Here is a 27,971-nt window from a genome sequence, read left to right on the forward strand (position 1 = left end):
CATTCCTAGTTCTGCCTATGTCGTTGATTTCTACGTGAACCACGACAACTGGATCCTCCCCTTTCCACTCCAAGTTGTTCTCCAGCCACGAGATGTCTTGCACCAGGCAGGCAACACAACCTTCGGAACTCCTGGTCTGTGGCTGCAGAGAACAGTATCTATCCCCCTGACTATACTGTCCCCTACCACAACTACATTCTTTTTCATTCCCCCTTTTGAATGGCCTCCGGTGCCATGGTCAGCTTGCCAATCCATCCTGCAGACTTTTCCCTCATCCACACAGGCAGCAAGAACCTCATACATATTGGATAAGGACAAATGCCGAGGCTCCTTCAGCACTTCACCTGGGGTCCCCTTACCTGCCTGAGTTGCAGTCACACCCTCCTGTCTCTGACCACTAACCAGACCTGTACCACTACCTAACCTAAGGGGTGTGACTGCCTCCTGGATCAAAGTGTCCAGGTAATTCTCCCCTTCCCTGATGCCCCGCAATGTCTGCACCTCAGACTCCAGCTCAAAAACTCTGATCTGAAGTTCCTCAAGATGCAGGCACTTACTGCAAATGTGATTGTCCAGGATCACACTGCTCTCCACAAACTCCCACATGCTGCAGTTGAGGCACACCACCTGCATTGCCATCCCTATATGACCTTGTTCTATTTAATTAAATTTAATTAATTAAATTTGTATTTAAGTAATTTAGTTTACAGTTTAGTTTCTTGACTACTTAACTGATCTAGATTAAGTTATGGGTAATGAAATTAAATATCTACCTGTAACAAAGCACTACAAGTAGTGTAGGCAAAAAGCAGCAACTCTGTCCCCCTCATCTCCAAATTCTCAAATGAAGCACTCTGTTTAATTCTGCTCTGTCACCAGAGCAGTCTAGCAGTAAGAAATTTGAAGTCTTAATATTAGAAACTTTTACTATATACACAGTTGAGGGTTAGACACGGAAGTTAGGGGAGACGAGAATGAATAAGTTTGAAGAGACTTTCGAAGGTGGGGAAAGATTTAGCAAGGGGTTTAAGGAGAGAGTTTGTTTATGGTGGCAAGATGACTAAAAAGCTCTGCCATTAATAGTAGAGTCGAGGTGTTAGAGGATGGTTTTTCCTTTTATGATGAGATGTTCTGTAGTGTATGTGCCTTTAAGAGCCCCAGGTGTGCTGTAATGGCCACTCGGGCTATATAAGCCTGTATATTGTGTATATCCGTTAGAACCCCCCCCCCCCCCCCCCCCAGACTTTGCTTAGTAAACACCTATGAACCAACTCCTGTCTTCAGTGTCTTTATTAACACACGGACACTACAGTGGCGACGAAGTGGAAACGGACTTACCTGCAATTCGGCAGCACCTCCAGGACATCGATTCCTCGGGCGTCCAGAAGACTCAAGAAAGTGAGAGAAGCTGTGGTTTCACCAGCTGGCCAAGCTGGTGGCAGGTACTGCGCGAATCCTTCCTGGGCGTCAGGCTGGGGCTCCAGCGGCTGGCTCTACAGCTGAGACAGGCAGCGAAATCGGAAGCAAGCAATAACGGACTAGGAGGGAGCACTCTGGAGACGGCCGGCGCGGCAAGCAGGTCAGCGTTCAGACCTGCAGAGAAAGTCCAGCGGAACGAGTCTCCAACTGTAAACAAATAAAATAAAAATAAAAAAATTTAAAAAACAAAGAACGGAAACCGCGGGAAACAGCGTTGTCATCGGCAGCAGCGGCGGGAAACGCCATATCTTTGCTGCTGAAAAGAAAGTAAAGCGCGGGAAGCGCCATATCTTTTCTGAAATGCCCAAGTCTGGCAATATTGATGCTTTTGATAGCGAAATAGAGGATTGGACCACATACGTGGAAAGAGTAGAGGTATATTGCACTGCAAATGGAATAGAAGATTGAAAAAAAAGCTTCAGTACTGCTGAACCTAATGGGTGCAAAGGCTTACGGGCTGTTACAAAATTTAATCACTCCAGCCAAACCAAAGGACAAGAATTTTAAAGAAATTGTTGATACCCTGCAGGAGCACTTAAACCCAACACCGCTGCTGATAGCAGAACAATTCAAATTCTTCAAGAGAAATCAACACAAGAATGAAAGTAACGCTGATTACCTAACCGAATTAAGAAAGCTATCAAAGTACTGCCAATTCGGGGCAGGACTAGCAGATTATCTTCGAGACAAATTCGTTTGCAGTCTCTTAAGTGAAGGAACACAAAAAAGGCTGCTGTCTGAAAAAGATTTAACATTGGACAAAGCTTTCAGTATGGCTGTATCATACGAAGCAGCAGCAAGAGGAGCTGCAGAGATACAACAAAAGACACAGGACTTCGGCACCCATGAAATGACACAGGGTTTCGAAAGATGTTATCGCTGCGGCAGATCCACCCATAACCAGAAGGACTGCTGGTTCAAGGACAAAGCATGCAGGCAATGCGGAAAGATTGGACACATTGCACGGGTATGCCGATCTGGACAAAATAAATCCACAGACAGGAAAAAAAAAATCAATAAAGGAAAGTACAGGAAGGTACAAATGATGACGGACAGTAGCTCCGAAGACCAGAAGAGTGATAGCGACTCCGAAAACAAGAGACTAAGCTGTCTCAAATTACATAATGTACTTGCCAAAGATGATTACCAAACCATTTGGGTTACCCTCACGATAGCAGGGTCCCCTGTTAAAATGGAGCTAGATACAGGATCAGCTCTAACTGTAATAAATCGACGGGATTACGAGAGGCTATTTCCGCATATACCTCTAAAAGACACATCCATTATCTTAAAACATATACGGGGCCGAAAGTATACCCCAAAGGAAAAATAAGGCTGCCTGTTGTATACAATGGCAAAGAAATACAAAAGTTGTATTTATACATTCTACTAGATGGTGGCCCACCGTTGTTGGGACGTGAATGGATCAGAAAAATACGTTTAGACTGGCACTCCATTCAGGCACTGACGGTGACCAGTAAGAAAATAAACAATGATGACATCATACCTGAACGATTAAAAGACATCTTGGCCAACGCCAAAGAAGTGTTTCAAGAGAAACTAGGGACCTTGAAAGGCATCACCACCTCAATAAAAGTGGAAGATGCAGCAATTCCCAAATTTTTTAAGGCAAGACCAGTGCCATACGCAATTCGTCTAGCAGTCGAGGCAGAGCTGGAGAATTTGGAAAAGGCAGGTGTATTATCCAAAATAGATTGGAGCGAATGGGCAACACCCATCGTTCCAGTCATGAAAAAAGCATTGAATAATGATAAATCTGAAGAACAGAGAAAAATTCGCATCTGTGGAGACTTCAAGGTGACTGTAAACCCGGTCCTTCACAGTACAGTATCCTCTTCCGAGGATAGAAGATATTTTCGCCTCACTATCCGGAGGGAAACGTTTCACCAAAATTGACTTGGCACAGGCATATCTACAGATGGAGGTTGAGGAGGCCTCTAAAACGTATCTCACGATAAACACACACAAAGGCCTGTACCAGTGCAATCGACTGGTTTTTGGAGTAGCATCAGCTCCAGCTATCTGGCAAAGAGCTATGGAGCAAGCCCTGCAAGGGATTCCGGGGACTCAATGCTACCTAGACGACATCCTTGTAACAGGAGAAAACGACAACGAGCACCTTGCCAATTTGGAGCAGGTGCTCACTAGGCTGAAAGAACGGGGCCTACGAGCAAATCGCCCCAAGTGCGAATTTTTCCAAAATCAGATCTCATATTGTGGCCACATAATTAATAATGAAGGGTTGCATAAGTCACCTGAAAAAAATTGAAGCGGTCATAAAAGCCCCAGCACCTGAAAATGTTTCACAATTAAGGTCGTTCCTGGGATTAATAAATTACTATCATAAATTTTACCGAACTTATCAACTCTTCTACACCCTCTTAATGAAACTCTACAAACAGGAGTGATTTGGAAATGAAACGAAGACTGTAAACGTGCCTTCCATAAATGCAAAGACTTAATCACATCCAAAGAAGTTTTGGCTCATTACAACCCATCACTGCCAATCAGACTGGCATGCGATACATCCCCTTACGGCATAGGAGCAGTATTATCCCATAAATTCCCTGATGGCTCAGAACGGCCGATAGCTTTTGCGTCACGCTCATTAAACTCAGCTGAGCGTAACTTTGCCCAAATCGACAGGGAAGCACTCAGCCTGGTATGGGGAGTGAAGAAATTCAACCATTATCTACACGGACAAAAATTTACCTTGTTGACTGACCATCAACCCCTCATCTCCATATTCATCCCTAAAAAGGGTGTTCCCATTATGACAGTGCAAAGGCTACAGAGGTGGTCCCTTTTTCTAGGGGCACACCAATACAACATAGAATACAAAGGATCAAAACAGCATGGGAATGCTGACGGTTTATCGCGCCTACCGTTGCCAACGGTAGAAGAGGCACCTACAGTAGACCCAGTAGAGATGTTCCACTCTACCATAGTGGAATGTCTACCAGTAACAAATTCTGCCATTGAAAGGGAGACGAGAAATGACCCGACTCTCTCTCGGGTCTACGATTTAACAGTGAAGGGATGGCCAGCACATGGCGAACCACTGTTGCCAGCATTCTCGCAAAGAAGAGAACAGCTGTCAGTGTGCCGAGGAACCTTGATGTGCGGATCCAGAGTGGTGATTCCACCCAAACTCCAGGATAAAGTGCTAAAGGAGCTTCACGAGGGGCATCTGGGTGGAGTGAAAATGAAGAACCTAGCTAGGGCGTTTGTATGGTGGCCAGGTATCGATGGAGACATCGAAGAAATGTCCAAGAGCTGCCTCGGATGCCAGAAGGTCCAAAACGCTCCACCACAAGCCCCTCTACATCCATGGGAGTGGCCCTCATCTCCCTGGCAAAGGGTGCACATCGACTTTGCTGGTCTATTTATGGACTCAATGTTCTTAATCGCGGTTGATGCACACTCCAAGTGGCCGGAGGTAATAAAGATGTCTTCCACCACCACGGAAAAAACCATCACCGTATTAAGGACCATATTTGCCAGGAATGGGCTGCCGGAACAGAGATGTTCTGATAATGGACCGCAATTTGTGTCTGAAGAATTCAGAAAGTTCTTAAAAAAAACAATGGGGTTAAGCAGTACACGTCCGCCCCATACCATCCCGCCACCAATGGATTGGCTGAAAGGTTTGTCCAGACCTTCAAGAAGGCCATAAAGGCCATGGGTAATGAAGACATAAAACTTCAGCACAAGGTGGATAACTTCTTATTCGCATACAGGAATGCAACACATATGGTTACCAACCAAACTCCCGCCATGATGTTCTTCAATAGAAACCTAAGATGCCGGCTGGATTTGGTCAAGCCCAACATCCGAAGGGACGTGGAGAACCGGCAGTTTCAAGGCATGAATGAAAGGCCAACTAGAACCTTTCAGATAGGTCAACAAGTTTTGGCCCGGGACTACCATACCGAGAAATGGCAGCCTGGAACTATCTGCACACGACTAGGACCACTGATGTATACCGTGGACATCGGAGAAAGCATAATAAGGCGCCATGCTGACCAAATCATAAAGTCATCCGAAAAGGGACAAACTACACCACAACTCTATATATGTCTAACGATGAAGTAGAGATACCCATATCTACCTCCGATCCGGTGATACTGGAACCCGATGAACCCGACACTGGCATTCAAGCCGGATCAGCCTTGCCAAAAGAACCTACTACACCACCAGAAACTACTACACCCCCGAGGCGTTATCCGGACCGAGTCAGGAAGCCTCCAGAGAGACTGATTTATAATTAATTAACTACAGCAATGTGTATAATATTTTTCTTAACATGTAATTAATAATTACTTATAATATGATGTACTGGTTAGCTAAAAGGGGAGGAATTGTAGTGTATGTGCCTTTAAGAGCCCCATGTGTGCTGTAATGCCGGTAATGGCCACTCGGGCTATATAAGCCTGTATATTGTGTATATCCTTAGAACCCCCCCCCCCGGACTTTGCTTAGTAAACACCTATGAACCAACCCCTGTCTTCAGTGTCTTTATCAACACACAGACACTACATGTTCCATCTGTTCCTTAAAAACTAAGATTCTTTAAATGTTGACCAAGTGTTTATAGTTTTATTAAGCATACAGTCCATGCAATAGTACTTAGGCATACACTTCAAATATATTACTTAGAGCCACACCTGATGGTTGGGGACTCGAATGCATTAACTGTTCTGAGCTCAGTAGTCAGGATGCTCAAACCCCATCAATCCAAGTCTTGTTAGAGTCTGCCTCTTCACTAAGCTACATGCTCCTTATCAAAACAGCCACATATGGCAAGCTACACAGACCTGAGCATGTCTTGTTCACGTGTATAGCTTTACACCTTTAAACTGCAGAAAAGTTACTACTGGATAATTTTACAATACTTCTATTGATTGACATGAGTGAAGATGTAACCCCTTGCTTTCCACCGCCTTGGGCTTCTTGTATCTTGCCCCTATTGTGTGTAGTGACCATTAGCATGACTGTGCTGTCCATGTCCTGACTCTCACCAAGTCTTGTTCACCCATCACCCCTGTGCTCACTGACCTACATTTGTCCAGCAATGCCGCGATTTTAAAATTCTAATCCTAGTTAATTCTGGCCTCCTGTGCATCCCCGATTTTAATCGCCCCACCATTGGCGGCCATGCTGTCAGCTGCCTTGGCCCTAAGCTTCTGGTATTCTCTCCCTAAATTACTCTTCTCTCTCGCTCCTCCTTTTAAGATGCTTATTAAAACCTACCTCTGACCACCTGTCCTAATATCTCCTTATGTGGCTTGGTGTCAAATTGTGTTTGATCGTTTCTGTGCTGTGCTTTGGGACCTTTTACTACATTAAAGGTGCTATGTAAATACAAGTTATTTTTACATTACATGATTATACCAAAAGTTTAAAAAAAGCTCTGAACAAGGATAATCTGATTGATCCTATGCCATATCAATTTTGTCCTTTTTTTATATGCTGATTTCCTTATTTCTTGTTGCATATAATTGCTATTCCACTAAGTGAACCTGCTAATTCTAAGACTGTCTTTGATTCTGTACCATTCAGCACCAGCTTGATCACCCCCATTCTACAGAATCCTGATGAAAAAGATCTTTACTCAGATGTTTTTCTTTGGCAGGACTAACTTTTGTCATTGCATCCATATCATTGAGTACTGCTCCCTGAAACTTGGGAACCAGCATGCAATTAACTTCCCTCATTTAAGCAGGTGGTTACTTCATATTAAAACCTGTCGAGGCTATAGGGTCAGCCTGTGTTCAAAAGTTCAGTGGTCACTTTTTAGTATTGAATCATACTTCCCTACTTAACAAACAAAGGCTAAAAGCTAAGATTGCTACAATAGAAGAAAAATCAATAGCAGTATTACACACCATGTCACCCTGATTAACTTTATTCTTAGAGACTCGCAGTCATTCTGTGGGCAGCTGGCATATTATTGACCCTTTCTACCACTTTCATCTATACAGATCTGTTGGTGCTCTTCACTGGAGGGTGACTTTTTTTCTCCAAAAAAGACCACCATTTTGTAGAATGAGCAATGCCTCTAAAGCAAGCATCATTAAATGGGTATGTTGTACCTCCTTGTCCTGTTCCAGCCATTTCAGCATCTATTCAGAAAATGCTGTTGTTCACCCTTAAAACTGTCCTTTTAAGAAGCCAAGCTCAGGACATCCTGCCCCTGATCCTGTATATTTCTTGCCCATCATGTGCTAAGAGTACTGCACTAAAATATAAGTTGGCTGATCTGGTGTTACCTGGCGAGATCAGCTCTCTTCACTACCAGCAAGCAGAGCCTGAAGAGCAGTGATCTTGACAATGGGGCTGCATTGTGGACTCATTATTCAAGATCAGGTGGATATTTTAGCTGGTTATTGATCCAGTTATTAAAACCTAACATTGAACAAAGTGAGCGCATTGGTACAATAATTAGTGTGACTCAATTTTGGGATAAATACTGATACAGCAAAGACCAATTTGATACTTGTGATTTGTTTATTCAGCTTCTTATTTGGATTGTGACTGTTTTCACTTTGTTTCCATTAGAACTCATCCAGCCTTCATTTGGGCAATGTATTATCTATTAAGACTTATTTTCAAGTAAGAAAAAAATGCAGCCAACAGCATGCCAAGGAACAAGATTAACTGTTGTGCAAAGAAAATATGTTGGCACCAGAGATGTTTGTAAATTTCAGGAAATTTCATTTTGCCCAAAGGCTACTTGAAGGGGCTTAAACTGAAGGCTTTATTAAATGATGGAAGTGTTTGTCGGTCTTGTAAAATGTTTTTGCAGCTATCAAAGGTTATCTGAAGCAGAATATGTATATTGAACTTGGTGTGTCTAGAATTGTGATCTGGAACTTACCTGGTAGCTTAGAGTGGATGGACCAGCCATTGTAGAACTGAATCATACAGTCTAAGAAAGCCTTAAGTTTAATCCCTGGTTTCAGGTGGCTGACCACATCTGAGATAAAAAGAAAGACTTGCATTGATATAGCGCTTTTCATGACCACCGGACGTCACAAAGCGTTTTACAGCCAATGAAGCACTTTTTGAAGTGTAGTCACTGTTGTAATGTAGGAAACGCGGCAGACAATTTGCGCACAGCAAGTTCCCACAAACAGCAATGTGATAAAGAACAGATAATCTGTTTTAGCGATGTTGATTGAGGGATAAATATTGGCCAGGGTACCGGGGATAACTCCCCTGCTCTTCTTCGAAATAGTGCCATAGGATCTTTTACGTCCACCTGAGAGCAGACAGGGCCTCAGTTTAATGTCTCATCCAAAAGATGGCACCTCAAACGGTGCAGCACTCCCTCAGCACTGCACTGGAGTGTCAGCCTAGATTTTTGTACTCGAGTCCTTGAGATGGTGGTAAGGGCTTGAGTGTTAGTCTTGTCTCAATGGTAGCACTCACCTGAGTCAGAAGCTTCTAAGTTCAAGCCCCACTCAAAGGTTTGAGGACATAATCCAGGCTGACAATCTGAGGGAGTATTGAACTGTTGGAGGTGTTTCTTTCAGATGAGATGTTAAATCAAGGCCTCCCCTGTGCTTTCAAGTGGGTGTAAAAGATCCCATGGCCATATTCAAAAAAAAAGCACGGGAATTCTTTTGGTCTTTAGCAACAGTACATGCAGAAGGGAAGGGTAGGAGCTACTTCCAATTTCAGCACAGTATTTATGGGAGGGAGAGGGAAGGAGAGAAACATGAGTTAGTTGGGGCCTCTATTTCTTAGAAAGTGAAATATATGCTGTTTTAACAGCCTGTTGTGTCTCATAATTTTAATTGCATGTTGTTTAAATACTGCAAGGATGTTTAAGGTGGTGGTAGTACTGGTTCTGGATTGTATATGTATATCAAACTTAAAAGCATCTCTTTTTACCTGGAAATGTTTGTTTTAACCAGGGGCTGCTGGAGAATCTGTTTGGACTGAAGTCTTACAAACAGCTTTGTAGATTTTTAAAAAATGTTTGGGGCCAATGCAAATTAGAGTTAAGAGTTTCAAACACTGACCTGGTTTTTAGTTTCTGAAACCTTTTATAAGCTACTTTTAAACATGCACAGGGAATAACCTTAAATGTAGTTTACTGAGCCTGGAATCTAAATTGTAAAATGATGTGGGCTCCTTATGTGTCAGTGGGTGAATACAGGCTGGGACAAGTACAAGTGTGATAGGTAAAATGACACTGTTCTGTATTGTAATTTATGACTTTGCAGATTGTAGTGCTAAGCTGTACAGACAGGAAAGTCCCAGGCTTGGTCTCTGATCTGTGCTGAGTTCGCTGATCTCAATCAGCAGTGAAGGCAGTACAGTTATTGCTGTACCTCCTAGATTTAGGGATGGTTAAAATCAACCAGTGGTCCAGTTTCTAATGCTAGCCACTAATGCCTACTGGAAAATTTGCATCTGAGGATATAATTTGTATTTGCACCCTTTTGGTCGACACTTATCCTCTAAGTTTTCTGCTGAAGAATGGCTAGTTAGACAAGGTTCCAGAGAGGTTACTAGTCATTAGGATGATCAGCTGCCTTCAGAATCAAGAGTGAAAATTCTGATAGGTCATCAAAATAAATAGAAAGTGGTGTGGACATTTGATCATTGGGTATTTCACAGTTGTAATGTTGCAGTTACCAGTATGACTTCAGGGGGCCTCAAATGATTTTAAAAGTACTTGCATTTATATAAAATAAAAACAAAATGCTGCAAATACTCAGCAGGTCAGGCAGCAATTGTAGAGCGAGAAACAGAGTTAACGTTTCAGGTCGACGTCAGAACATCGACCTGAAACATTAACTCTGTTTCTCTCTCCACAGTTGCTGCCTGACCTGAGTATTTGCAGCATTTTCTGTTTTTATTTCAGATTTCCAGCATCTGCAGTATTTTGCTCTTGCATTTATATTGTCGCACAGAGAAATTTTCTGCAGGTTCCAAGCTCTTGCCCTGTAGAAAAATTCCAAGTTTAATTTTCCCTTTTGGAAGCATAAATGCATGCTGATGGAAATATTGGCGCCGCATAAATTGTCCTGAAGGCAACTTAGTTTTTGTAGTTAGATTTGTGGGCCAATTACACTTCTAGATTTGAATTAAGCTCCCAGAGTAGCAGCAGATCTGGGAGGTGTGTGCTTACTGTATGAAATAGATATGTCTTTGTATTCCAGACTTCAGCTTTGTGTGAATTGACTGCAGGTCACCATTTGAAACAGTTTAGCAACTGTGATATAAAGTGACTGTGCAACTAAAAAAAACTAAAGGATTATAACCACTTTTAATATAGCAGATAATTTGTGATGTTTGAATTGCTGCAAAATAATCTTGTTTGTTTTTGTTATGTGGTTTTTTTTTCTCAGTCACTAGTGAGAGATTGTTTAGTGTGCATGAAAGTTACATATAGCTAATCCCAGTTCAAGTGTTACCTCATCTTATAAGCACATTTGTGCCACGCCTGAAAGAGAATAAATCAGTCTGTTCCAGTGTGCAGAGAAATGTTCCCACCCACAGAAAGTAGCTTTCAATTGATTTAATTTTTAAGAATTGCACCATCTGACCTTAAAGGAACACTAAGTTGCACTTTAGTAATAGTGTGTTGTACTGTATAATTGCTGATGTCATATAACAGTGGGTGTGCTCTGTCTCGAATAGCATTACAGAAGGTCTGATAACTTGTGTGAAAAATGTATAGTCCTTGTGCTGCATTGTTTATATGTTCGTAGATTAAATTTTGCTTTTATTTCTTGCAGAGCAACAGCTACCCACCAATGTCCGACCCATATATGCCCAGTTACTATGCTCCTTCCATTGGATTTCCATATTCACTTGGTGAAGCTCCCTGGTCAACAGGGGGAGATCCTCCAATGCCATACTTAACAACATATGGACAGATGAGCAATGGTGAGCATCACTTTATACCAGATGGTGTATTTAGTCAGCCCGGGGCCCTGGGGAGCACCCCGCCATTTTTGAATCAACATGGATTTAACTTTTTTCCTGGGAATGCAGACTTTTCTACTTGGGGTGCGAGTGGATCTCAAGGACAGTCAACACAAAGTTCTGCATATAGCAACAGCTATGGATACCCACCCAGTTCTCTTGGAAGAGCCATAGCTGATGGACAAGCTGGATTTGGCAATGATTCTTTGAGTAAGGTGCCTGGCATAAATAGCATTGAGCAAGGCATGACTGGACTGAAGATTGGAGGAGATATGACAACAGCTGTCACTAAAACTGTAGGTTCTGCTCTTAGTAGTACAGGTATGTGCAGTAGCATTGTTGCTAATAGCAACCCAGCAACAACCACTTCAGCACCTAAACCAACATCATGGGCTGCTATTGCTAGGAAGCCTGCAAAGCCTCAGCCCAAACTAAAGCCTAAGACTAACATGGGAATAGGTGGACCTGCAGTGCCACCTCCACCTATAAAACACAACATGAATATTGGAACTTGGGAAGAGAAAGGTAATGTGCCCAAAGTCCCACCTGCACAGCAAGTTATGCCTCCTCAAGTTATTATCCAGCAACATCAACTTCCACAGCAACCAATTGCTATTCAGACCCATCCAACACATCAGCAACAACCATCGCATCCAGGGCCTCAACAACCACAGTCTCAAGTTCAGCAGCAGCCACAAAACCGCTGGGTGGCTCCTCGCAATCGGGGAGCTGGCTTCAATCAGAACAGTGGAGCGAATAGTGAGAATTTTGTGTTGGGTATGGCATCATTAAGCACTTCACCATCTGGAGGAGAAGTACATCCTGTGTTGGAAAAACTAAAGGGCATACACAATTACAACCCCAAAGATTTTGACTGGAGTCTGAAGACAGGCCGAGTATTTATAATTAAAAGCTACTCTGAGGACGATATACACCGTTCTATCAAGTACTCTATTTGGTGTAGTACTGAGCATGGTAATAAACGTTTGGATGCTGCTTTCCGCTCCCTGAACGGTAAAGGGCCACTCTATTTACTCTTCAGTGTAAATGGAAGTGGACATTTTTGTGGAGTGGCTGAGATGAAGTCGGCAGTGGACTATAATGCTTATGCTGGAGTGTGGTCACAGGATAAGTGGAAGGGCAAGTTTGAAGTGAAGTGGATCTTTGTGAAAGATGTACCCAATAACCAGCTACGGCATATTCGATTGGAAAACAATGATAACAAACCGGTTACCAACTCAAGGGACACCCAGGAGGTGCCCCTGGAAAAGGCCAAGCAAGTGCTTAAAATAATTGCTACTTACAAGCATACCACTTCAATCTTTGATGACTTTGCACATTATGAAAAGCGTCAAGAGGAGGAGGAAGCCATACGTAGGGCAAGTATAAAATAACTGTTGAGACTGAAATTTAGTCTGCAGCTATGCTGTGCAGTACTGGTGGTTAAAATTCTTTAATTTTCTGACATTTTGTACACTGGCATATCAGATAATCCCATAATTTATATACACTTGCCCAATATATGCATTTGAGTGTATATTAGAAATCTGTAGTGCACAAGAAACTATTCAGGGTACTGCTGATTCTCCCCTACAGGCCTGTGACCTTTGGAACACTTAAGGATTCAGGTAATGGTGTTTACATTGTGAATTAAACTGGCACATTTAGACGAATTGATGTATATAATTTGTACATTTCAAAATTGCCATGGTATACTTAGCTATATAGATCTCACTGAACTTGAATTACCTTTCAAGTGCAGTTGATAGTATTAACGTTTCTTTAACCTGATCTATATTTGCTTTAGGCCTGAATTTTAAATGCATACAAAAAACTAACTTCTGGTTACCCAGAGATTGTCCTTAAAAGAAGCTTAGAAATGTTAACCACCTTCAAACCAGTTGGTAGTTGTCCAAACCCCCCCCACACATTCAGTGTAACTGCTGCACATAAGGCAAACAAGAGAACTGGACATCAAACACCTTTCCATTTACCTGTGAACAATGATGTGCCATGGTGTTATCTGGGAGATTTTAAGCAGCAATAATCAGTACACTGTTCCATTGCCAATACTATTTTTCTGACAGTGTAAATCTTGCAGTTTTTAACTAGTCAATTGCGGTATGTGTGATCTGTTAAATATAATAAGCTTGCTGTGACCGTCACGCAGAAGAGGGTAGACCTGCAACATTTTGGCACCATGGAGCAGTGAATCACAAAAATAGGAGTGGTGGGAAATTCTACAGCAAGAGGATTAGATGCCTTTTTTGCAGTCATGACTGGGTGTGCTGCATGATGTGTTGTATTCCTGGTGTCTGGGTGAAGGACGTCATGGAACGGGTAGAAAAACTGCAAAAGGAAGGAGATCCAATTTGGAACCGATGACCTCGATAGAAATATCTTGGTCTTGCAGAGGGAGTTGAATTAGTTGGGCACTAACTTGAAATGGATTTTTTCCTGTACCACATGCTGGGCAGGTTAAGGAGAGCAAGATTAAGATGGCCAATGCATGGCTGCAAGATTGGTGTAGAAGGGAAGGGCTCACATTCTTGGGACCTTGGAGTGAGTTCTGGAAACAAAGTCTATACCAAAGGAATGACCTTCACCGCAGCTGAAACTGCACTGCAGTGGGGGTGGGAGACAGTCTAGGCTTGAGACTTAAAAGGAGAACAGGATTAATAAAGCTATTGAAATAGCTGAAGTAAATAGTGAAGAAATATTACCTGAGGAGAAAAGGAAATAAAGGGCTTTCTGGCAGTGAGAGATAAAAGAATTATGATAGAGTAGCTATAACAGGCATTGCTTAGGTTTGGACAGGGGTGGGAACTATAGAGGAAAGGGGGGTGGTGTGGCATTATTGAAGAATTCAATCAAGCACTAGAACTTCAGGATGTCCTAGGGAGGTCGTTAAGACGGAATCCATATAAATGAGAGTAAAGGAACAAGAAGGGAAATGCCATAATTATTTGTGCATTAGAGATCACCAAACAGTGGAAATGAGAGAGTGGGAAATTTGTAGCTAGTTCGAGAGATATGGACAACAGAGCCATAATACTTGGGGGGCTTTTAGCTTGTATGGACTGGGATAAAAATAATGTACTAAGTCAAAGAGGGATTTTTTTTTGGACCCTCTTTCTCTCTCTTTTCCCCCCCTCCAACCCCTTTATTTCTTCTGTAAATATTGTGGATATGTTTGGTACTCTGCTAAATTTGATTAACTTGTTTGTTTTAAAGTTTACTTTTTTAAAATAAACCTTTGGGCCTAGTATTGGCAGAGTGCTCGTAGAGTGCATGGTCTTTAAGTTTTGCTCAAATTTCCTACATGCAAATAGCTTCCTCCACATTTAAAATTAACACATGCTCTTCCCCTTTTGCAGAAGTACCCCCCTATTCTCTTCTCCACCTACCAAGTTTATGAAGCAGTCTCCTTCCCAATTCACACTGTACCAGTTTCCAAACACCTTGTTCCTGGCTCCTGTCTGTGAGTGGCATAACTATTGCAAGCTCAGGGATTATTGGCTATAGGGCGCAGCCATAATTTCCCCCCCCCCCCCACCCAAAGTGACACAGGAGCATCAGGCAAGAGACGGGAGCAGTGATGAGAGAACAATTGGAATGTGCCAATTTCCTTGATGGGAGGAGGGGAGAGAGTTTGTACTTTCTCTCAAAATGTAATGGATTCCCAGTCCCAAGATAGACTGTGGCCTGCCATTTGAATTGCCTGCATCTAACATGAAAGGACTGAAAGAAAGCTTGCTCTTAAATTACAGCAAAAGTCTTTCTTTGGGTAGAGTTGAATGTAAGCCTTTCTGCTAATAGAAAGGTCATCAAGGAGTTTCTTCTGTTTGAATGAACCAGCTATTCGAAGCAAGGTTACAGGAGAGAAAAGAGAATTTTTTTTAAGCCTTGCTTGCAGATATCCAAAATGATTTGCAAATCCCTTTCCTAAATTGCTTAGTCAAATGCAATTTTGGCTGTAGTTCACAAGCTTTGAATTACTGGAGGCCCAAATCATAATTTTCATGTAAGGTAGCAAGGGAATTGTCAGTAATGGATATGTTGTATGGTTTTGAACACTTATTATTTTACAATCCGCCCCTGTCATATACAGTGGTTCAAGCTGAGCTAAAATGTTATATACAACAATATTTAGGTATATGTGTATTACATACGAACATACGAATTAGGAGCAGGAGTAGGCCACTCAGCCCCTCTAGCCTGCTCCGCCATTCAATAAGATCATGGCTGATCCGATTACTCCACATTCCCGCCTACCCCCGATAACTTTTCACCCCCTCGCTTATCAAGAATTTATCTACCTCTGCCTTAAAAATATTCAAAGACTCTGCTTCCACCGCCCTCTGAGGAAGAGAGTACGAAAGACTCACGGCTCCCTGTGAAAAAATTTCTCCTCATCTGTCTTAAATGACGACCCCTTATTTTTAAACAGTGACCCCCTAGTTCTAGATTCTCCCACAAGAGGAAACACCTCTTCACATCCACACTGTCCAGACCCCTCAGGATCTTGTATGTTTCAGTCAAGTCACCTCTTACTCTTCTAAACTCCAGCGGATACAAACCTAGCCTGTCCAACCTTTCCTCATAAGACAACCCGCCCATTCCAGGTATTAGTCTAGTAAACCTTCTCTGAACTGCTTCCAACGCATTTACGTCCTTCCTTAAATAAGGAGACCAATACTGTACTCCAGATGTGGTCTCACCAATGCTCTGTATAACTGAAGTATAACCTCCCTACTTTTGTATTCAATTCCCCTTGTAATAAACGATAACATTCTATTCGCTTTCCTAATTGCTTGCTGTATACTAACCTTTTACGATTCATGCACTAGGACACCCAGATCCCTCTGCATCTCCGAGCTCTGCAATCTCTCACCATTTAGATAATATGCTTTTTTTATTCTTCCTGCCAAAATGGACAATTTCCCATTTTCCCACATTATACAGTACTCCATTTGCCAGATCTTTGCCCACTCACTTAACCTATCTATATCCCTTTGTAGCCTCCTTATGTCCTCTTCACAATTTACTTTCCTACCTATCTTTGTGTCATCAGCAAATTTAACAACCATGCCTTTGGTCCCTTCACCCAAGTCATTTATATAACTTGTAAAAAGTTCAGGCCCCAGCACTGATCCCTGTGGCACACCACTAGTTACATCTTGCCAACCAAAAAAATTATGCCTACTCTTTGTTTCCTGTTAGCTAGCCAATCTTCTACCCCCTACACCATGAGCTTTTATTTTCCGCAATAACCTTTGATGTGGCACCTTATCAAATGCCTTCTGGTACAGTACATCCACCAGTTCCCCTTTATCCAAAGCACATGTTACTTCCTCAACTCCAATAAATTGGTTAAACATGATTTCCCTTTCACAAAACCATGCTGACTCTGCCTGATTACTTTGAACTTTTCTAAGTGCCTTGCTATAATGTCTTTAATAATACAAGCTTCTAACATCTTCCCTATGATGGATGTTAAGCTAACTGGCCTGTAGTTTCCTGCTTTCTGCCTCCCTCCCTTTTTGAATAAAGGAGTTACATTTGCTATTTTCCAATCTAATGGAACCTTCCCTGAATCTAGGGAATTTTGGAAAATTAAAACCAATACATCAACTATCTCTTTAGCCACTTCTTTTAAGACCCTAAGGATGAAGTCCATCAGGACCCAGGGACTTGTCAGCCTGCAGTTCCAACAATTTGCTCAGTACCACTTCCCTGTTGATTATAATTTTCTTGAGTTCCTCCCTTCCATTTCCTGATTTACAGCTATTTCTGGGATGTTACTTGTATCCTCTATAGTGAAGACCGATGCAAAATACCTGTTCAATTCAACTGCCATCTCCTTATTTTCCATTATTAATTCCCCAGACTCACTTTCTATAGGACCAATGCTCACTTTAACTCTTTTTTCTTTTTTAAATATCTATAGAAATTCATACTATATGTTTTTATATTTCTAGTTAGCTTTCTCTCGTACTCTAATTTTTCTCTCCTTATTAATCTTTGTCATTCTTGCTGTTTTTTATATTCTGTCCAATCTTCTGACCTGCCACGCTTCTTTGCGCAATTATATGCTTTTTCTTTAAGTTTGATACTATCTCTTAACTTTTTTAGTTAACCACGGATGGTGGGTCCTCCCCTTGGCATTTTTCTTTCTCATTGGAATGTATATATTCTGTGTATTCTAAAATATCCCCTTAAATGTCTGCCACTGCAACTCTATTGACCTATTCCTTAACCTAATTTGCCAGTTCACTTCAGCTAACTCTGCTTTCATGTCCTTATAATTGGTATTCTAGTACCCTAGTTGCTCTGTAATTGGTGCACCAAAACAGGAAACGTTACTGGTTAGATCTTTTATGGTTTATTTGTTATAGTGCATTGTGCTGGGTTTATTGTAGTTTTGGCTGCACACACTTTTTTTTAGTACAAGTATCAAAACTGCTGGATTAATTTTGATTAGTCTAAAATTCAAAAGTGATGTGTCAATAGAAAAAAAAACGTGTGCAAGTCATTCTTTAGGATTATTGTATTTAGTGTTGAAATGGGTTCAAAATTTTTTGTAACGTGTATGGGTTTAAACATTTTGGGCATATTCAGATCCTATGGCTAAATTTACAGGTCTGGTTAATACTTTATAGTACATGGTTTCTGTAACTAGAAAAATATAATCAATAAATTAGAACAAATGCTTTTAAATGTTTACAGTGAAGCAACTGTGTATGTCTTAAAAGCTTCTGTCATATGCCTAGTTACCCAGTTTATTTTCCTCTTTCCTGTAGCTAATTAAATGGGCCAACCAAAGTAGGCTGGTATACATGTATAAATTTATTTTGTAATACTCTGCAAACTGAAGCTATATTACATAGAATTACTGATTGTATTAATCCCCACCATCAACATCCCAGGGGTCACCATTGACCAGAAACTTAACTGGACCAGCTGCATAAATACTGTGGCAACAAGAGTAGGTCAGAGGCTAGGTATTCTGTGGCGAGTGTCTCACCTCCTGACTCCCCAAAGCCTTTCCACCATCTACAAGGCACAAGTCAGGAGTGGGATGGAATACTCTCCACTGCCTGGATGAATGAAGCTTCAACAACACTCAAGAAGCTCAACACCATCCAGGACAAAGCAGCCTGCTTGATTGGCACCCCATCCAACACCTTAAACATTCACTCCTTCCACCGTGGCTGCAGTGTGTATCATCTACAAGATGCACTGCAGCAACTCGCCAAGGCTTCTTTGGCAGCACCTCCCAAACCTACGACCTCTTCCACCTAGAAGGACAAGGGCAGCAGGCACATGGGAACACCACCACCTCTAAGTTCCCCTTCAAGTCTCTCTCACCATCCTGACTTAGAAGTATATCACTGATCCTTCATCGTCACTGGATCAAAATCCTGGAACTCCCTCCCTAACAGCACTATGGAGTACTTTCACCACACGGACTGCAACGGTTCAAGAAGGCGGCTCACCACCACCTTCTCGAGGGCAATTAGGGATGGGCAATGCCAGTGACACCCACATCCCATAAAAACAAATTTAAAACAAGTGTCTCATCATACTTGATGTTCTGTAGATTTTGTCTACCATGAAATAAAGCTGAAAATGAACTGTACCAGATGGCAATAAAAACAAAATGCTGGAAACACTCGGCATCTGTGAAGAGTGAAATTGAGCTACCAGGCCCGATATTGGCGGGGAGGGAGTGGGGAACCCAGAAATCCTGGGGGGGACTGAGGTCCTGCTGAATTTAACTGCAGGACCGTATTATCATTTAAAAAAATTCTGTTTCCTACCCGGCAGCCAACCAAACTGACAGGCTGGCCGCAGCTGGGGACAGGCCCCGGCAATCGGAAAGATCGAAGATTGGTGGTGGGTTGGAGCCTGGTGATTTTGGAGGGAGAAAGGGAAAGATCGGGGCTGGGAGTGGGTTGGGGGGGGGGGGGGGGGGGGTTGAAGCTTGGCAATCGGGAGGGAAAAATTAGGGCTTGGTGGGTGGGAGCAGGGTTTGAAGCCTGGCAATTGGGAAGGAGGGAGGGAAAGATCAGGGCTTGGAAAGAGGGGGTGGCATTTGCCCGTCGTGAAGCAGGCGGTTCAAGATTGGGGGGTTGGAGGCTGATCACGCCAGCGTGGGGAGGCCACGATTCGCAGAAGGAGGCTGAAGGCTTCCTCGAAGGGCCAGGGAGAGCACAGTATTATGGCTCTGTTGTACATCTCTCTCCTGTCTCTATTTCGCTGCTGTGTTAAATTTAAACCTGGCTCCCAACTACACGGTGGGAGCCTGAATTAAATATGATAATGAAGTGCCCCACCTTTCAAAGACAGGGCACACCAGTGCATGCAAACTGTTGCCGTATAAATGGCGGCAGGGGACGCGTTTTCCAGTTTTTAACTTTAACCTCGACTAACTCCTGCCCATTGTGGGGATGTTGATATCGACCCCAAAGTTTCAGGTCGTTGTTCTTTCATCAGAACTGATGTACCAAATGGCACCTTGCCTATTATTAATCCTGTTCATCTTCAGTGAAATTAAAGGAGTACATGTGCTACAGAAATGGAGATCCAGTCCAGATCACAAGGGAGTTTCATTGCTGAGTTCCTGTGCCCTGCTACCACACTAGCAGGTACAGGAGTGGGTGGCCAATAGCCCAGAAATTTGGGTCGGGGGCTTCCCGCGGGTGCAAGCCTCCGACCTGCACTTGCCTACCGCGCCGGCCGTTGAGCTGTGGGATTCCGATCCTGGGCCTCCTCCAACTGCCGGCGCGCAGTGCTTGCGTATCCCAGGGGCACAGTTAGTTCGATGTGGGCCATGGAGAGCCAATGGCAGCAGGGAATGCTTCATTCATAAGTTTGACAGGAAACCTGTCAAACCTATAAATACTATAAGTCCCAAAACATCACTAAATCTTCAAAAAAAAAATTTTTTAATCACATTTTTTAAATAAACAATAAATTACATGAAATAACTATTTTAAACAATAATTTAAATTTTTGAAAAAATTAATTACATTTTCTAACGGGGCTAAAAATAAACTTACCTTTCTTTAAAGTATTTAAAAATAATAAACCTGTGGGGGGAAAAACTGTTTTAATTTTAATTAATTCACCACTTACCTTGTAAAAAGCAGGCCTTGCGCCTGCTTTTTAAAAGTGTAACTCCTGGAGACTTACCCTCCCGGGAAAACCTGCAAAAAAAAAACGTAAGTTTGATGTGCACGCGCTGCCTCTCCTGTGCACGCGTTCCACCTCTGAACTCCTTTCAGGGGAACGGAAGTGCTGGTTTCCCGCGCATGCACGAAACCGGCACTTCCATTGGGCTTACGGGTGAGTACCCCATGCATACTCACCCGTGGAGACCCGAATTTCTGGGCCATTATGTTTTTGTTTAAAAAGCAGGCAACCGGACCAAGGGAGGAAATTATACCAATGACCCCGAGTAGATACCTGCCCTAGATCTTAGTTTGTAACACTACACTACCCCTTCAGTGGGTCATTTGTTTGACTTAAAACTCATTTTCTGACTCCTCACTTCACCAACCCATCCTTCTCACTTTCCTGCCTAACTGCTTTTCCACCATCTCTGCAAAAGCCAGACTGCCTCTGTAGGGGGTCATGCCTCTCTTCATGGCTGCCCACAGAATGGGTGTGAGGAGTTTATCGATTACTGATATAAGCCAGTAAATTGCTTTTTATTTGAGGTCTATGAAGAAACAACAGCTCGTTCATTATCATCTTAACTACCTATTGTCTAAGACTCCTCTCTCATTTTATTTGCAGGGATATAGTATGCTTTAAAACTCAACATTTAAAGCAAATGCCTTTTGTGGCAAAATGATCAAAAGATCTCAGCAGTGATGTATCTCCCTCCCAGAGATTAGGTCCCTCGTATGAGAGCCCTACAGCTTGCTCCTGAAGACCCAAGGAGTCCATGAACTGCGTGGAAACCTGTCCAATAGACGTGTAACCCCTGCGTCTGGTGCCTCTGATCCTATGTGCCAATTACAGTTCCACATATTGTGACCCCCATTATGCCTGCGTTTTCTGATGAACTCTGCATTGTCTGAGGCCCCTGTGACTGGCCCACTGTACTCCCAGTTTCATCTCCAGGTGGTAGCTGGGTGTTACTTCATGTTCCTCCAGGGTTGCCTCTACCTGTTCATTTGCTATCTGGATGAGATAACCTTGCCCAATGAAAGGCTTGCTCTGCCCCCCCAGCCGGATGGTGTAACACATAACCTCCCATGTCTTCCCTTTTCAGGTAAGACACACAGGATTAGTTCCTCCTGCACGAAATGTGATGCAGACCTGCTGCTTGAACACTCTTCTAGGATATGGTGCCCTTTTAAAATTTGGTCTGAGGTGCAGAGTGAACTTAGTCTGTCTTTCTCTGAGCCCTCAGGCTTATTGGTCAGCTGCACCTCATCAAACCCTCTTGGATCGTACTACCCAAGCCTCCCTAGATTGTGAAATCCCTGAAATCATAGCGTGCTGCTTGACACTGCCCGACCCTTCTCTGGGCTCGGAACCAACGTAGAAAGCTTTTGGCCTGAAATGGTCTTGGCCCTTTGGGTTTCTTCAGGTGTAGTCATGTGACGGAATCCTCCACTACTGCAACTGCCTGCACTCCACTAATAATGTTTGCACTGCGTTGCCCTGATCTCTCTCCTGAGCTGTTTGTAATCCCCTCATTAGCTACATCATTATTAAAATATTGAACATCATGACTGAATAAACTCTGTTTTGTGATCCATGCCTAGTCAGCTTATTCCAGCCAAATTCTGGCCATGGGGATTTCTGTGATTGCTCAAATTCCATGAATGTGCACAATTGTTTACGTAATGATAGTCCTATCATGAAAGGGCAGTCAGTATCTGTCAACCCCCTTGCAGTCCATTTACTGCGACTGGGTGAAAGTACGGAGTCAACCTATCTACATCAATGATCATCACACAACTGGCCATCACATACTACAAGCTGCCATGGCCTCCCGGTTTGCATTGCAGGATTTCCAAGAGGCCACTCGTGGTTGACCTTGTCATGTACCTCACTGCATTTTAAACACCTGGTCTGACTGTCTTCCGATTGCTGACTTCTGCTTGGCTGGGGAGATTGAGCAGCTGGCTCATTGAGATGCTTGTCCATGGAATGGTGTGAAGAATCGAGCCTCCCACCCGTGCAACAGCTTGCTTGTGCTCGAGAGGCCACAAAAATGGTCAGCACAGTTGCAAGTTTTACACTCCTGTTCAAGTAACCAGATTTTTAAATCATCTGGAACTAACTCTAGAAATCTGTCCCAAAACATCAAATGACAAAGACCTTTGTAGCCTCTTACACCTTTGCTATCCCGTTAGATCTATCACATCTTCATATAGGATAACCATTTCCCTGTAAGTGCCATCTGGATTCTTTTAGCTTACTAATTCCTGTCCATATGCTTCAGGCATTAAATCACAAGGCCTGAGAATAGCACACTTTATAGTATCATAGCCCATACAATAGGCACGATTGACACAAAATAGTGCAGGGAGCACTTGTCCCCTTGGTCATGTCGCGAATTGGCTGGCCCATTTATTTTTGTCCCACTTACTAGTATATTGGCTAACAATTCACATGCCTAGATAAAATGATCAACATCATTGCCTTCTTTAAAATTTAGAATAAGATTTGATTCAATAAAATGGCGGGCCCATGTTCGGCAGCTTTAATCACCAGACTTGTTGCTGATGCACACATTTCTCTATCGGTTCAAGAGCATGACCCCGCTCTCATCTGCCTCATGCTGGCGCAGACCCTCCTCCATGCCATGCTGGCATTGTGTCCTTGGCCTTGAATTTGTGTTGTCCCCTCTCTTTCCTGAGTTTGTTCTTTTTCCTATCTCCTTTCCTCCAGCACTAATTGAATCTCATGCTCCTTTAGCTGAAGCTGTCTTCACTTTCTTATTGGCTGCCAGTCTTCAGCTCAACCTCTTTTTCGATTTGAATTTTTTTTTGATAATACATTTCTGTTTACTGAATCCACTGCAACGGCTTCTCTTCCCACTCCTGCATCATTACCTCTGGTGTCCCCCAAGGATCTATCCTTGGCCCCCTCCTATTTCACACTACATGCTGCCCCTCGGCGACATCATCCGAAAACACAGCGTCAGCTTCCACATGTACACTGATGACACCCAGCTCTACCTCACTACCACTTCTTTCGACCCCTCCATGGCCTGTAAATTGTCAGATTGCTTGTCCGGCATCCCGTTCTGGATAAGCAGTAATTTTCTCCGATTAAACATTGGGAAGACCGAAGCCATTGTTTTCGGTCCCCGCCACAAACTCCATTCCCTAGCCACTGACTCCATTCCTCTCCCTAACATTCTGTCTGAGGCTGAACCACACTGTTCGCAACCTTGGTGTCATATTTGACCCGGAAATGAGCTTCCGACCACATATCCGCAGCATAACTAAGACCGCCTATTTCCACTTCCGTAACATCGTCTTGTCTCCGCCCTTGCCTCAGCTCATCTGCTGCTGAAACCCTCCTCCATGCCTTTTGTTACCTTTAGACTTGACTATTCCAACGCAATCCTGGCTGGCCTCCCGCGTTTTACTCTACGTAAACTTGAGGTCATCCAAAACTCTGCTGCCCGCATCCTAACTTGTACCAAGTCCTGCTCCCTCATCACCCCTGTGGTTGCTGACCTACATTGGCTCACGGTTAAGCAACGCCTCGATTTCAAAATTCTCATCCTTGTTTTCAAATCCCTCCATGGCCTCACCCCTCCCTATCTCTGTAATCTCCTTCAGCCCCACAAGCCCCCCCCCTCCCCCAACCGAGATATCTGCGCTCCTCTAATTCTGCCCTCTTCAGCATCCCTGATTATAATCGCTCAACCATTGGTGAACCGTGCCTTCTGTTGCCTAGGCCCTAAGCTCTGGAATTCCCTGCCTAAACCTCTCCGCCATTCTACTTCTCTTTCCTCCTTTAAGACGCTCCTTAAAACCTACCTCTTTGACCAAGCTTTTGGTCACCTGCCCTAATTTCTCCTTATGTGGCTTGGTGTCAAATTGTTTTGTTTTATAACACTCCTGTGAAGCGCCTTGGGACATTTTACTACGTTAAAGGCGCTATATAAATACAAGTTGTCGTTGAATTTTTTTTGATACTGTTCTGTTTACTGTTAAATTTTAATCATTTTAAATCGCCCTCATCACCAGTGTAACTCCGTATCCCAGGTAGCTGCCAGAAATTGCTGTAGATACCTTCTAGGGTTCAGTCCCTTAAGTGGTCTGAGCATCTTATTTTTATGGGCTTTAATTCATACTACACTATATCTACGTGTATGGTACCATAGCCTAGGGATGTACAGGAAACTTTGTGATATACGGGACCGAGCTGTTGCCGTCCCATCAAAACTGCCGGACAAACCAGCACTAATGTTAAAACATACGGAAGCTTTTGAGCTCCGTATCTAGCAACAAACCCTGTTGCTTAACAGCTTCTAAACAGTCGGCCGTAGCTTGCAAGCGTCTCTGTAGCTAAGCAACAGCTTTAGCTAGACCTTGCAGAGCCTGACTGGTGGAAAAAAAAGCAATGAAAAGAAAAAAAACTTACTGAACCGACTCCTGAATTTTCCCGGTGGCTCGAGCATTCCGGACAGTTAACCTCGCGGATAAACCAAAGTTTCCTGTAATAGTATCCCCTAGTGATGTGGACCAAATATGCGTGTCTTTCACATGTATATTTCTTTAATCTCTGCAGGTGGACCAAGTGAATATTTAGTTCTCTCAAGCTTTTACTGCCTGACTGTTTCCAAAAGCTAGCTTGCCAGTATCATTGTTAGTGTCTGTACATTTCTGGCTGTTCACAGCTTGTTAGGCACTTTCTGCTGGCGTTACTTTGGTTGTCAGTTTTGTTGGCTATCTGTTTACTAGACCCCAGCTCTCCTCTGCCTGTATCCGTATCAAGACAGTACACACTGCATAAATCCTACCCTCATCCGATATTTAGCAAGGCGCCGAAGCCTCACCATCTGAGCCCCTATTCTATCAAGAAATGTTCTGACATTGTCAACCTCTAATACTTTGCTAATAAACACTGCAAGTTCCTCATTGTGTATCTGGAAGTATCATGTAATATACAATGTGTTAGCAACCAAGAAATTACGTAAACTTTTAATAAAAACACAAAATTGCAGAAAATGCATAGAAAGTCAATTGATATCCGAAAGTGAAACATAATGGGCCAAATTTTGCTGTAGCAGGAAATCTAATGGCGTCTGCAGTTAGTTAGACTTGCCCTTGCATGTTTAGGTTTTTAAACAAATGTGAGCTGATGTGTCACAGCGAGGGGAAACTGGGCACCTGGGACCTGAGTCAGGGAAAGCAACTATGTGTCTCCTTTACCAAATCAGATTGAAGGATTGTGAAATTAACAGCACAAGGACTGAAAAGGAAGTGTAAAAGAGTGGGTGAATTCAATGTCAAATCAGGTATCGAAAGAGGTAAAGAAAGATTGAATTAAAGAAAAAAGAGGAAAATGATATTTTAATATCTCCAACAACAATTAAAACTTGAAGGAATGAGACTCCACATTTGTATTAGTTAATTTTCAGTGCCAGAGAGGTTGTTTGGCAGTAATTAACACTTATCACATCCATAAAAGGATACTTAGACTGGAATAGACAAGACTTGACTTTCTATGGTGAGTTTAGTTCATATCTACCATGTAAATACAGCAACTTCATGCCATTCAGTGCATTTCAATGGTGAGCCAGACCGCGAGATGCCGTTTTTGTGAAACTAATAGCGGAGTGACACACATCTGACAGCTTTTGGATGTGAGTTTAACCGCGCATCTGCCCCTCACCTGAGGTTGCTGTACCATTTGTGCATAAATAACTGAGTGCCATTAGCCTCACTGTTAATTTGACAGGGAAATCTAGGCCATTGTTCATCAGACCTATTGTAATGAAGGATTAGATTAACCAATCTTTTTTCTTTCAAATGTTGATTAACCTACTGTAGATTTGCAACATTTTAATTTCAGGTTTGCAGAATTTGTGTTTTTTTTTCTTTCTATCTACATCTTTTAGTCCTTTTATAGTAGGACATTCTGTACTACCCCTACCACTGCCCTTTTTCTAGGGCCAGTCAATTAACTTTGCATCCACATGCTGTGTGGTTAAGGAATCAGTAATTGTAGTAATAATGCCACTGGGTTGGCTATCACTGTAATAATGAAATTAAAAAGCTGTGGATTATTGCTTTTTTCTTCTCTCTATCTTTTTCTATTTCTTATCCATTTTGTTATAAATTTAACTTCCTTTTTCTTCTGTAGTTCTATCTTTTTAGAGCCAGGACCCAAATTATTTAAAGTCAGTCTTTGGCTGAGAAAATGCATTTTGGATCTTGGCCAATTGGGAAAGTATTATGTTATTAGAGTGATCTCTTTTCTTTGCCTTTCAGCCAACTCCAAGAAGTGAAAAGCGAGTATGCAATAAATAGGTGACAGCCCAGTTAGAGGGACTCTCCGAATTGAGGTGTTTTATCAGCTGTGTTCATAGGATTGAGTCTTGCTTTCTGATGAGGCATTTCCTCTTGACTCACTATAATGTGCATTATTATGCCGTCTCCACAAACACAACACCTGACTAGCTTTTTTGTAAAAAAAAAGTGTTCCGTACTGTTGATCCTCAGTATTATTTCCATTCTGTTGTTTTTGTTACTGGTCCAGACTATAACTTTTAACTCAGTACTGTTACTTATTTACCTGTTGCAACAAGCAGTGGTTCTGTATTAATGGGCCTGAAAAATAATGCTAGGATGGGTCTGGCAGTTTTCAAAAGAATACTGCATGGAGAGCTGTGGAATTTGATTGACTTAAGCTGCCTATAACAAACCTGGATTTATTACTGGTATAGCCATCGCAAGGCAGTATGAATTGTCTTCCACAGCTCCTTTATATATTTATTGCAGTTGCAAATATTAAGTTTTTATTTTAAAGTGATAGGTGCTAAATATCTTTGTTTATGGCACTAATGTTTCTGTGCTGTTTTTACAGGAGCGGAACAGAAGCAAATAGTAACTGAAAGGAGATGCTCTACCAGAGTTACAACACTAATGATACAAACCTTGGAAATGCCTAGTATCTTCAAGGAACCATGGTTATTGGAACTTTACTGCTCAAGGCAACCTCTTTTGAACACTCGAACACGAGATTGGCTTTCCATGTTGGTTCTCATTGCTGCATTTACCCTTATACTCTTATCTCTCAAACCACATTTGAGCGCTATAACTTTGTCAAGCACTTTCTGCCTTTCTTAAAGCTTTTATCAGTAACTGCTATCTTTCGATGCTCAACCTCTTAGTTGAAATACAGAAATTGAGTGAATGTGAGAAACCAATTAATTTTTTTTGGATTTGTTTAATACTAACAATTAACGAGTGTAGTTTGGTCAATGATCTGAGATTTCACAATGCTTAGCTCTTCAACCTACTTTTTTGTGCTGTAGG

At 42.5% G+C, this 27,971-nt stretch overlaps 1 protein-coding gene across 4 annotated transcripts in view; it reads left to right on the forward strand.

The window, feature by feature from the left end:
• The window catches only part of ythdf3 (YTH N6-methyladenosine RNA binding protein F3), a 69,278-nt gene extending 41,608 nt beyond the window's left edge, over positions 1–27,670 (forward strand). For 3 of the 4 annotated variants that reach the window (XM_085993040.1, XM_085993042.1, XM_085993043.1), the window contains 3 exons: positions 11,256–12,824; positions 26,925–26,998; positions 27,520–27,608. In XM_085993040.1, coding sequence (XP_085849166.1) covers positions 11,256–12,824; positions 26,925–26,963 — 1,608 coding nt within the window. In that variant the 3' untranslated portion in view covers positions 26,964–26,998; positions 27,520–27,608. Of the gene's footprint in view, positions 1–11,255; positions 12,825–26,924; positions 26,999–27,519 lie in introns of all 4 variants that reach the window. The other variant, XM_085993041.1, reaches the window with a different exon arrangement.
• Positions 27,671–27,971: the final 301 nt, after the last annotated feature.

Source organism: Somniosus microcephalus, chromosome 7, assembly GCF_052327205.1.
Source record: "Somniosus microcephalus isolate GS21.2 chromosome 7, FLI_Smic_1.0, whole genome shotgun sequence".
Taxonomy (NCBI): Eukaryota; Metazoa; Chordata; class Chondrichthyes; order Squaliformes; family Somniosidae; genus Somniosus; species Somniosus microcephalus.